The 12,860-nt window shown below is 29.5% G+C and overlaps 2 protein-coding genes across 4 annotated transcripts; one reads left to right on the top strand and one right to left on the bottom strand.

Annotated features, from left to right (window-relative positions):
* Positions 1 to 240: 240 nt before the first annotated feature.
* Positions 241 to 5,667, bottom strand: LOC124427835 (DNA excision repair protein ERCC-5). The gene is made up of 10 exons (XM_046971191.1): positions 4,954 to 5,667; positions 4,713 to 4,830; positions 4,403 to 4,578; positions 3,730 to 4,155; positions 3,441 to 3,654; positions 2,111 to 3,345; positions 1,922 to 2,020; positions 1,627 to 1,840; positions 1,306 to 1,542; positions 241 to 1,221 (listed from the first exon to the last, which is right to left on the bottom strand). The coding sequence occupies exons 2-10, from the start codon at positions 4,798 to 4,800 to the stop codon at positions 566 to 568; spliced, it is 3,345 nt and encodes a 1,114-aa protein (XP_046827147.1). The 5' UTR covers positions 4,801 to 4,830; positions 4,954 to 5,667; the 3' UTR covers positions 241 to 565.
* Positions 5,668 to 6,732: 1,065 nt separating this feature from the next.
* Positions 6,733 to 12,320, top strand: LOC124428217 (suppressor of hairless protein). Of its 3 annotated transcripts, none has more exons than XM_046972069.1 (2): positions 6,733 to 7,659; positions 9,304 to 12,320. In XM_046972069.1, the coding sequence occupies exon 2, from the start codon at positions 9,405 to 9,407 to the stop codon at positions 10,923 to 10,925; it is 1,521 nt and encodes a 506-aa protein (XP_046828025.1). In that variant the 5' UTR covers positions 6,733 to 7,659; positions 9,304 to 9,404; the 3' UTR covers positions 10,926 to 12,320. The 3 variants fall into 3 exon arrangements, with proteins under 3 accessions (XP_046828025.1, XP_046828024.1, XP_046828023.1); XM_046972068.1 differs by having other exon boundaries at positions 6,733 to 7,731; positions 9,288 to 12,320; XM_046972067.1 differs by having other exon boundaries at positions 6,734 to 7,731.
* Positions 12,321 to 12,860: the final 540 nt, after the last annotated feature.

Raw genomic sequence — 12,860 nt, 5'->3', positions numbered from 1 at the left:
TAAACTGATGCACATTTTTCCTGTTTGCATTCATTGAAATTCATTACACAGTACTTTTAAATAACATAATAAAGAGGTACCACTTGATAAGATAAAAAAATTAAACAATGTATAAACAATATATGTATACACATTCATTAGAGATAGTTGCACTTAAATAGTTGTTTAATAATGTTTACAGACTTATATTCCTAATGTGTGACTTTAGATGAATGGAATCAATTGAATTAAAAGTATAGAAAATGGTTTTATAAAAAAATATATTATATTTTTAGAAACAATTCAATAATAATAAATACAGTTTTACTTCATTCATCGACATATGAAAGAATAATTACTCGCGACATATAAAAGAATAATTCATGCGAAAATATATTATTTGATACTGTTTGTATGTGAAACAAAACAAATAACTATGAAAGATCCTCAACTCAATAATGACTTCATTGTCGATTTTACATTTCGTAAAATAAAAGTAAAAATTTGTATGGTTATTAAATATAGATTCTACAATACGAATATATATTACACAGTGCTGCATTTATAAATTCTATCATTTACTTTTCTAATTGCTATCGCTACTTTCAGAAAGTTTCGCTTCTTGTACTATTTTCCGAACATTACGTTTAATCTTTTTTGTTTTATCTAATCCAGATTTTGATTTTCTAAATACTTCTATTGCGTGCATCTTTTTTTTCAAAGAATTTGCTTTGTCCTTTTCTCTCTGTGGTATATATTCTTTGATACTTTTTTTGTTATCATCGTTAAATACATTAGGTGTTAACTTTTCATTTATACTGTTAGATTTAATAGGATTTACATCGTCGTCAATCTCTTTTTTATTTTGTTTTTTACGTACTCTCTTGTTACCACTTTTTTCCATCTTATCATTCATATTAGTTTCACTAATATCCAACTCTACATTCTCACTATTTAAGCTATTAACAGCTTTTTTAATTCTTTTACTTAAATTCATTTCAATAGATTTTGGTATTGCTTTTAACTTAAAATATGAATCTATTGTTTGTTGCTGTTTAGATTCTTCCATTCTTTTAATTACCGGCTTTATTATTTCATTAAATTTATTTTTACTCCATCCAAACTTTAAGGTCGTATAATCTGACAATAAAATCATATTAGGTCGACCCCATGTAAATTTTTCTTTTGATTCATCTATTGAAGGAAACATATATGCTTGTACAACAGCTTGACTTGGAAAACCTGTGAATCATATTTCAATAAATATGATCATCTCTAAATGAAAGAGAGTAATCGATAATTAACTACGTATAGCAATAGGATTACCTTTCTCGATTTTTATATTTCGTAACTTGTTACGTAAACTTTTTTTACTAGAATCTATAGCTTTATCTTTTTGTATCCATAAATAGAAATTAATTAAACCATGTAATAAGTTATCTCCTTGCGTTGGAAATGCAGCTAATATTTCAAGTGCCGTTACAGGTCCAATACCAGGTATACCTGTAGTATAATCACTTCCAACCAAAAGAGCTAATTGTATTAATTGGTGACGAGTCAATTCTAAGAAAATATATATGTCAAAATTATTACACTTTTATGATATTTCAAAATCAATTTCCCAAAGCATACATTTATCATACTTACTAAAATGGTGTTGTATATCACAAAATCGAAATTGCAATACTTTCTTGTTGTTATTAAAGAAATTTTTGTAAACACATTGTCCTCCAAAAAGCCAAATATCGGAGTCATCTGTAATCGTTCCATCAGTAAGTTTAATCTGTTCTAAATAAGCACACTGAGCTTCTGCTTCCATTGGTGCAATAACATATGGTATACCAAATAAACGTAAAAGCTCCTATAAAATCATATAACATTCTATAATTTTCAGAATTGAATGAGAAATTTCTTATTGAAAAAATTGACCATTAAATTTTACCTGAGCCTCAATTCTTATTTGATCAGATATGTCTGTAGCTTGCCTCTCCAATTTACTGATATTTTCCGTGAGTTGTTTCTGTTCATCTTCTAGATTTGCCTACATTTAGAAAATCTACCTAAGCACGAGTCAATAGGAAGTAAGATAATTATAATCTTTCAGATCGAATAACGTTTTGATTTACCATACCTTTAATTCTAAAAGTTCAGTCTCATTTGTAGGTAAAACTTTTTTTTCATTCATTGTATCCTTAGATAATTTAGCTGTATCACAAGCAACTTCTGCATTTATAAAAATCTTGCTTTTTTGAATCTTCTTAATTTGATCTTCGTCCACGTTACTTGATTGAAATACATGACTATGTCCTTCTTCATGCAAATCTGTCTTTTTATCTAATGAAGTTTTGTAAAAGTTGAAACTTTTCAATGTTGAAATTTCTGAAACTTCACGGTCTTTGTTATCATTTTGTTTATTTAAATCTTGAGAAACACTTGTTGAAATAGTCCGCTCTATCAATGAAGAGATAACAGATTCGGTAGATTGTGAAAATATATCTTGACTTGATTCTTTAAATACATCTGCAAATATATCATTTTCAATTTTTTCGTTGGATTTAAATGATATTTCAATAACATGTTTTTTAGTAATTTCTTTTGAAATATTTGAATTAGGTATTGGAACATCTGGTATTTCAATAAATTCATCAGAATCTGAGTCAGTCGTATGTTTATCTAATGTTATAGGGACAACAATAGGTTGTGAGTGACACTCAATTTTCTCTTCATCTGAAATTAATTTATCATTGTCTTCTACAAACTGAAAATTACTACTATTATTTTCTGTAGAAATATCCAAATTAGAATGTTCTAATGAATATATAGGTATATTTTTCTCCACAATTTGATTACAACCAATTAAATTTTCTTCAATAATTTTTTGCTGTTCCTCCTTTTCATTTTTTGTATTGTTTATAATTGGTTCTAGCATAGATAATGATTTTGTACTTGTACTTGAATGAGTATTAGTTTTTTTGTTACTATTTTGTTTAGTTTGCTCTATAAGTTGCATAATTTGTTCTTGCGTTAAACTACTATGCTCTAACATGTATGTTAAAGCAGGATTAATGATATTTTTGTTCTGATATTTTTTAGGAAGCGGTGAAGATTCATTTTTTTCATTTTCTGATTCCCAATCACTACCAAATTCATACTCATTTATATTTTCAATAATAGGTACAGAGTTGCTATAGCTTGTTAAATTACTATCACTATCTCCATCGCTTAATTGAAATTCATTTAGGTTTTTACGAGTTATTGCAATGCCACTGGGGCCTGCAACAGGTTCAAATTCCTCATCTATTCTGTTTAAGACATCTTTCTTATTTGTTGTATCCTCAGTGGTATTTCGAATTAACGTATCTTTATCTACAAAATAATAATAATACATTTCTTCATTATTTTTTTTCAAAGAAGTAAGAATTTTTGATTTTTAGATTTGCAAATATTTGTTCACAACTTACCACTAATATAAATGACTCTAGATGTACTGTCTGATGCAATGCGGTATGCATTGTCTCTATTAGTCTGCACACCCTGTTCAGTTAATAATTTCTCTAATTCATCCAAAGTTAAGGTTTTACCTCCCATCTCTTTCTCAGCAGATTCTAGTGATTCTTGTACAAATCTACGTTTTAATAAACGTTTCATTTGAAAAGTAGAAAATTTATTTGATTCCTAAAATTAAAATAGTTTAGAAATATATATTTCAAAATTCAAAATTCAATATAATTTCATAAAATTTATACATACTTCAGGCATTTCATGTAAACGTCCCCATGAACTCTGTTTTCTAGTTTCCTTAAGATCTGTAAGAATATCATAACGCACATCGGCAGGCAGTGATTTAAATTCTGCAGTAGACAGATCTACACTATGAATATTGCCCATCCACTTGGTTTGCTTTCTTGGACTTAATTGCATAGACGAATCTGAATCATCGCTACTTATATAGTCCTTTTCATCTATATTAGTTAATTCTGGTAATTTGAAGACATCGTTTACAGATGGTTTACTATAAATATTAGTAGATATTTCGGAAGATTCAATCTTTTCATCCACATTTTTCTTATTCAATACACTTTTCACAACTGTATGCTTTATCAAGTTATTTATCAAATCTGCCTTCATCTTTCGTGCCTTACTTGCAGCGATAGATTTCTGCTTCCTGCGTGCAGCCTGCAAACACAAAAGAATGAGGAGACTCTTTTCTCACTACCTGGTTCCCACGATGTGCTAATTATCTACAGGTAATATTATAATCAAGATAGACGAACAACTTTACTACATATACTTCTCTTGCTACATTGCATGCTACGTCAATCTTTATAAAAAAAAAAAAGAAAAAACAAATGTATTACATAAAAATATACTAATAAAATATTTATTATTTTTTATGGTGATTCATACCATGACATATACTTACAACTGTGGATTTCTTAAGCATAGGAACACCTCCATCAAACACAAAGACTGGTTTGATTTTATAGTATAACAGTTTACAAATTCTATTAAATAATCCGATTAAGTGGGCATTGGGCTTAGGATTGCCATGACGATCTTGATATCCTTGTAACACCTGATGAATCCATATAGACACATCTAAAATATATATTCAAGTTGCCATTATATATTCAATTAACAGACTTGAATGTTATTAAACATAGATGTATGATATCCTTGTACATATAAAAGTAATATTATTAATAGAGATATAAAAATTAATATTTACCCACCTATAGCTAAAACTTTTCCTTCCAACGTTTCTAAAGGAACTGGTTTTCCGGTAGCTTCAATTAATCGCCATAAACCAAGTACTCCCATGATATCAAAATAAAATTTCTAATATGGTTACTATTAAATAACGAATTCGTTGAAAAAAATGTGTATTTCCATAATATATTTACGACTAACGTTATTATATCATATTGTTATCATAGCCTAACTTATTAAAAAATTAAAAGAAATCGTACTTACATTATCGTTTTGTGTGACGAATAAACGCTAAAAATTATATTTGTATACGTAAATAAAAAATTGTTATGCTGTTATTTTGAAATTAATAATATATTAATGAAATTTATTTTGCAACAATTAATCAAAATATAAAACGATTATCATGCAAGCTGGCGTACCGATCAGCTGATAAACGAAAACAATACGACTAGCGCACCCTGCTAATACTACATGCTATATACCCTTTATATTTAGGTAAAACTAGGTATTCCTATATAATTCATTTTTAATTTCGAATCCTTTTTCTTAAACAAGTGAATTAATATTCGGTTGTTTTTTTAACTTGCCTTTTATGAATAGATTTTACTCTATATATTATTTGTATTTAAATATTATTTTAAAGTGGCAAAATTAATAACATTATATTGCAAAATTGCAAAAATAATGCACAAGTTATATAAATATATTTATAAATGTATCGTATAAACTTTAAGAGAATGAATTCAATTTATTCGTACGTATATATATAACGGTATCCCTCTTTTAACACGTTTTTTTCTCACGCTTCGATTTTACTATAGGGAAGATGAGCGAAGAGCGAAAGAACGATCTTATTCTTAAAGCAGTATCCTATTCGAATTTTCTATCATATCTTACGAATATACTGTTATACTAATAAAGACACTATTCCTAATTATGCAAATATTTTTTCTAGTGAAAGTTATCCGGTTATTTATAGACAAAAGTTGATCGTATCAAACCTATGAACAATTTGTACGATCTTTTAGATTGTAAAAACAAAAAATATTATTTTGTACAATATAACAAATATTTCAAAAGATTATAACTGTATAAAAATAGTCGTGTATTTAAAAAAATACTATATACATGATTGTAACAATAATTAAGAATTGTAGAAAAAACTATTGCATTTAAATGAAAAAGAAAAGAAAGAAAAAAGATTATAATATAACTTATATCTATCGTTACTGTGAAAATGTAATCGTTTCTTTTTTCTATTTTTTTATTAAATCATTATTAAAATCGAAGATAACATACATTTTAAAGACTTTCTAAGGAAGATCAAATGAGAACAAGAAAGCGTCCCTTTTTCAACGCCATTTGCATCTTTTTCATTTATTCGACTATCGATAAATACGCGATCGAGCAACTGTAGTACCATTATAAGCATTAACTTGGAGCGCTCACGCACACGTTCTATATTACGCAGCAAGTCATGGATGCACGTCGTCGAATGCACGCAACGTGAAACAACGCGTGCACTAATACACGTACACATATGCGAAGCATAGAAACTCTTTTTCTCCCTCTCTCTTTCTGTCTCTGTTTGCCTATCTCTCTCTCTCTCTCTCTCTCTCTCTCTCTCTCTCTCTCTCTCTCTTTCTCTCTCTCTCTCTCTCTCTGTCTCTCTTTCTATCTCTGTCTCCGTCTGGCTATCTATCTGTCTGTTTCTCTCTCCCTCCTTCCCTCCCTCTCTCTTTCTCTTTCCCTCCCACCCTTTTTCTCTCCTCACTCTCATAGAGACGCGGTTTATATACATCGTATCGTCATCATCGCAGAAGTGGAGTGAGGTAGAGGCCACCCACTCTTTCCCACAGCAGGTTTTTCCCACGCCCCCTAGGGTAACCCCAACATCCTTTTGCGGCAGCAATTCCACGGTCGGTTGGGGAGAGAGGGGAATAGTTCGTTTCAGGTGGGGAGTAAGAGGGGTACTGGAGGCGCTTAGGTCGGACGGGCCATTGTACAACAGTAAAACAATAGAAACTACGGCCCAGTGGTGTAACTCCGTTGTTCTGAATTATTGCGATATTTTTTTAACTGCTAAGAATTCGTTTGGAAGAAAATTCTAGTTTGTATGAAAATGAGCGTTTCAATTTATGAATTTAAAAACATAAAAAAAATTGAATTTTACGATGAAAAGTATTCTTTCGGTCTTAATATCAGTATGATTTAAAGCGCAAAAAAAAACGATACTTTTTAAATTTTTGCGTAAAATAAAATCAATATGTGACATTTTATATCATGATGAATTATGATTGAAGTCACGACATTCAGATATTTGAAAGTGCAATTTTTGATGAAAACAAGCGCCTCTTTCCAAAGCACCCTACTGTTGTCAGTTTGGAATACGGCCCTGCTGCAGCCACTTACGCGGCGGTAATAACTCTACGTTGTCGCGCCGAACTTAGTTACTCGACGAGTGTCGGCAGAAGTGAGTGTTTCACGCGTTCCAAATAGCTATACGCGCTTTTTCATTTTTTCACCAAAGATTTTGAGTTTGTCAAAAAAACAAGGAATACATATTTTTCATATAGTTTTACACGCGTAGAAATATTATCCGTACATTTGCGGATTATATATATATTTTTTTACTTTTGATTTTTTCTTTATATATATTTTCCCTACAAACCAGAAAAAACATTGTATTAGGTGATAACATCATACTTTGAAAAGACATTTAAAGAGTCGCGCGCGCCCGACCAATGTGTATTTCGTTTACTTCAGTTGGTAAGACTGTTCGGAAAATTCGGAAAGTGAACAGGTGTTTTTTGAATGGATTAGCAAGAGAGAGAGTGGGCAAAAAGGATGCGTAAGGATTCGGTGAATGGTGAATGATCGGTGAATTAAAGAAAATTTACAAATGATCAAGACCTTGAAAAATGCGCATGAATATGGATTTAGATTCGGGTTACTGATCAAAATGAGGTGAGTCTTAGGAACGTAACCTCAGTCGTATATGAGCGGTGTGTACCTGTAACCTCGCAAAGCGAAAAGAAGGTAAATAAACAAATATGATATTTTCACACATAACAATTTAAAATCCATGTAAGTTGTAGATAAATACAGGATGAGTAGAACATTTTCTATTTAAAAGAACATCATGCGCAAAGATTTTCATTTGTTACTTTTCAAGTTTTACTTTGATACAGAGCCGCTCATCAGTATTTGTTTTTATAACGCGCTTATATTTAAAAATTTGACGAGAATCAATGATGTTAAATTTTTACGCGGTTTTTTACTTTCTGTTACTGTGTTAATTATCTGTGTTCGTAATATTTCGATGAATTGCAAATTTAATTGAATGATTTTCTTTCGAAAATTTATATAGTAACAAGTATAGAAAATTTTCTCAATATGAAAGATATATCATACGTTTTAATTTTTAAATCTCTATTCAATATATTTATGGTAGAATTAATTATGCTTTGTAATTTCTGTTTTAAGACACGAAAATTACTGCATTGTAAAATGCAATTTTTTAATATATGTACATCTCATTAAATACTTTATTCGTTTCAATTTATACTACATACATAATTCGTTTTACTATATAAATTATGCAACAGAAAACTCGAAGATATCATGTAAAAGTCAGTAAGAGTTTTTGCAAGTAATGCCATCCATAGATATACATTGCCTTCACTTATATATACATTGGGAATAGTAAAATATCATAATGTATTAGTTATTAGATTTGTTTTTATAGAAAAGAAAACAAATTTTTATTTATGATATAGAAATTATGAATAAATTTTAATATAACAATATGTATCTATTAATTTTTTTATTTCTTTTAATAATTTACAAATATCGCTAATTAAAATATATTTAATGGATATAAATATGAAATATAATAGCACAAGTATGATGATCAGAAAGACATTAATTCATAAAAGAAAAATGAGCTCAGCTCGGTTCCCATGGCATGTGTACGTTTACTTCTTCCTGTATTAAGGCAGACAGTTCTCAGCTGCTAGTTTGCAAAAAAAATATTGTAGGTTAATTACGGCTCGTGCTATAAGAAAACAACAATATTTCTCACGCTAAAGCTTTAAAAGAACATACAATCTTGAATTTCATTACAAGGATATAATCACGCAATTCTATATCCTATTATAAAGATAATGTCGTGTTATTATAATTTTGCTTATTATTTTATCATAATAAGATTTTTATGTAAGCTTATAAAAATATTTAAATAATTTATTAAAATTTATGGTATTCATTTTGATAATACAAAAATATATTTTGCTTCACTTTAAATTTTGCATTATATTATTATACATAATTGTAAACATTTATTGCAATATACTTATGAAAGTTGCAGCCTTCTTCATTTTGTCATTTATTATGTTAAATAATATGAATCTATCTTAATATATTAAAAAGAAGAACTATATAGTGCCTGCATTTTAAGTATTATAGTGAATTACATTGATTATTGGATTCTAAATCAAGTCTATTTAAAAAAATGTATATATCAATCAATAATTTTACAAAATATAGCATCTCTTATAAAATCTTTAGATTAACAAATTTTATAATTAGTGAAGTTTTTGTTGTTCACAGATAAGATCTTGGAAGGATAAAATATGCAAAGGAAATAAGGATATAGTTAGCCACAACGGCAAAATATTGCATAATCTTGAAGGTAGAATTAAAATTTAAATATGCCACACCAATTTGGATTGCCCACAATGGCTCATGGCATGCAGTCTCCTCCATCACCGACTTCAGTCATGTCGGTGTATCCTCGCTATGGCTCAGGCATGTATAGATCTGATCATCAAGACCAGAGACTTACTCGTGAAGCAATGGAACGTTACCTACGTGATCGAAGTGACATGGTGATTGTAATTCTGCATGCTAAGGTAGCACAAAAATCATATGGTAATGAAAAGCGATTTTTCTGTCCTCCACCGTGCATTTATTTATTTGGTGATGGTTGGAGAATGCGACAAGAACAGATGCTTCGTGAAGGTGAAAGTGAACAATCAGCTCAACTTTGTGCTTTCATTGGAATTGGCAATTCTGATCAAGATATGCAACAACTTGATCTCAATAATGGAAAACAATATTGTGCAGCAAAAACATTATATATTTCAGATTCTGACAAAAGAAAGCATTTTATGCTCTCTGTAAAAATGTTTTATGGAAGTGGACATGATATTGGTGTATTTCACAGTAAAAGAATAAAAGTAATTTCCAAACCTTCCAAGAAAAAACAATCTTTAAAAAATGCAGATTTATGTATTGCAAGTGGTACAAGAGTAGCACTTTTTAATCGCTTAAGATCACAGACTGTAAGCACACGTTATCTCCATGTAGAAAATGGTAACTTTCATGCAAGTTCCACACAGTGGGGTGCATTTACCATTCACTTATTAGATGATAATGAAAGTGAGTCTGAAGAATTTCAAGTGCGCGATGGATATGTTCATTATGGTAGTACAGTGAAGTTAGTATGTTCAGTCACAGGAATGGCATTACCACGGTTAGTAATTCGCAAGGTTGATAAGCAAATGGCCAGTCTTGAAGCAGATGATCCGGTATCACAGCTTCATAAATGCGCCTTCTATATGAAAGATACGGATCACATGTATCTTTGTCTTTCTCAAGAACGTATTATACAATTCCAAGCAACGCCATGTCCTAAAGAAGCAAATAAAGAAATGATAAATGATGGTGCTTGCTGGACGATAATTAGTACAGATAAAGCAGAATATCAGTTTTTCGAAGGCATGGGACCAGTAAGATCGCCTGTAACACCTGTACCACTTGTCCATAGTCTTCACTTAAATGGTGGTGGAGATGTTGCCATGCTCGAATTAACTGGTGACAATTTTACTCCTAATCTTCAAGTATGGTTTGGAGATGTTGAGGCAGAGACAATGTATAGATGTCAAGAAAGTATGTTATGTGTTGTACCTGATATATCACTCTTTAGAGGAGAATGGTTGTGGGTACGGCAGCCAACACAAGTTCCAGTTTCTTTAGTGCGAAATGATGGAATTATTTATGCAACTGGTTTAACATTTACTTATACTCCTGAACCTGGTCCACGTCCACATTGTCCACCTGCAGATGAAATAATGAGAGCTCCACGTGCCATGCACAATCAAGCTAGTATGTCATCAGCAATAGCTGATGTACCATGGAATACACATCAACCTCCGCAATCAGGCCTCTGATGTTCTCTAGATAATTATAATATGAACCAAAGTCTAAAACATAGTGATACAAATGATGTTCCATTTGCATCTGTTGACAATATTGAGGGTACTAGTGGTAGTATCTACATCATGAAGATGTTATCGGTGGAAGTCAATAGCGCTGCACGAAATTTAGACAGTATAAAAACGTAACATTTAGCTCACCTTGTAAAAGGTGCGCAAAATATGTACAATACCGTGCATTATTTACATATTAATATATGGACTATAAGTTGTTGATAAAAATTTACAGAGATAATAATTTATAGCAATCTTAGATATAAGAATTTACATGATAAAAATGTGAATATTTAGTGAATTATACAATAAAAAGACAGGTTAACGGGTTTTAAGTGAATGATGCTCATAGATATATTACTCAAATATAACAACATAATTGTATAACATATATGAGAACAACAATTTTAAAATGCATATTTATAAAGGTATGCAATGTAACTTGTATAATTGCATATCAATAGGGAAGGAATGGTTGTGCATTTAACAGTGATACAGTCACTTTTAAAAGATCTTTATAACTACTGTTATTGAAAGAATATAGTTACACATAAATATTTTACCTGCAGGATAAGATGTAATGCAATGTGCAATGTGTCTAGAAATGAGCATAAATAAATATTTTGCACATTTATAGATTCATACAAGAACGAAATCACAAAGAAATTTTATTATTTATTAAAATGTCCATTAATTATTGAACGAATGTACATGGGTTTGTGTGTAAATCAATATTGATCCAAGATCAGATATTATCTTGTCAATAGAAATTATATATTCTTTTTCTGTATTAAAATGACACCTAAACAATTTTGTTGTTTGACATATTGATTTATTTTAAGAATTATACGCTTTTAATTAGTATATATATTGTAAAAATTTATGTTGCTTGAATCTAAATGTTTGTATGAATTGAACGCGACTCCAAATTTACGTTGAACATACATGTAAATATATATATACGCATATACATATATACATAGATACACACATACAACACACACGCACACACAAATCGATTTTGTTTCAATTTTGGTAACATATTTCTTGCACTTACTAATTTTACTGATTTTCTGCAATATATACAGTATTTTCATATATTCTTTATTATATACTGCAGGCAAAAAAATAACTTTTTACAGGAACATGGCTTGTATAATCAACAAAAGACATAACCACCACTACCATTGATTATAATTAGAAATTTCTCAAATATATATTTAACTTCAATAATATTTTTTCTAAAGAAAAAAAGAGCAAGCATGAGATTTAAAAGCTTGATTACTTATAAAGATCTATACGTATGAGTTTTTATGTCACTATGTGTTTTAGAATAAATTGACATAATTTACATTATATAATTTTTACTTTATGCTCCAAATGTTTCCTAATCCTAAATACTATGACGAAAATAAATGCAATGTTTTTCTACTATTCTTTAGATCATACAATTAATTTTAAAATAAGAATAAATTTGTAAATAAAAACAATAGTCACCGAAATAAATAATATATGCATAAAACAAAATTTGATTAATCTCAAAATAGAATTATCTGTACATAATCGGAATTCGTATGATTGCAATGATTGCAAAAATGTTTAGTGCATTTTAATAAATAAGTCATATAAAATGTAATTTGGTGTAAAATTAGGTATTTATAATAATATCTGTAACTACTAACAATTATTGGGATTATTGATGAAAGCACTAATTTATCTTCATATCTGTAAATGTATTATAGCGTTTTATCTTTCACACATGAACTATCTACAAAACGAAAACTTATGTATGATCTTAAAAAATCTTTTCAAATTTAATCGAATTCGTAAAATTATTTAATTGCTAAATACAAATGAAAATTCAAAACTTTGTACTTAAGAAAATTACATAAACCT

Source organism: Vespa crabro, chromosome 11 (genome assembly GCF_910589235.1).
Source record: "Vespa crabro chromosome 11, iyVesCrab1.2, whole genome shotgun sequence".
Taxonomy (NCBI): Eukaryota; Metazoa; Arthropoda; class Insecta; order Hymenoptera; family Vespidae; genus Vespa; species Vespa crabro.
The sequence above is the reverse complement of the archived record's forward strand: the minus strand, read 5'-3'. Positions and strand labels throughout refer to the sequence as shown.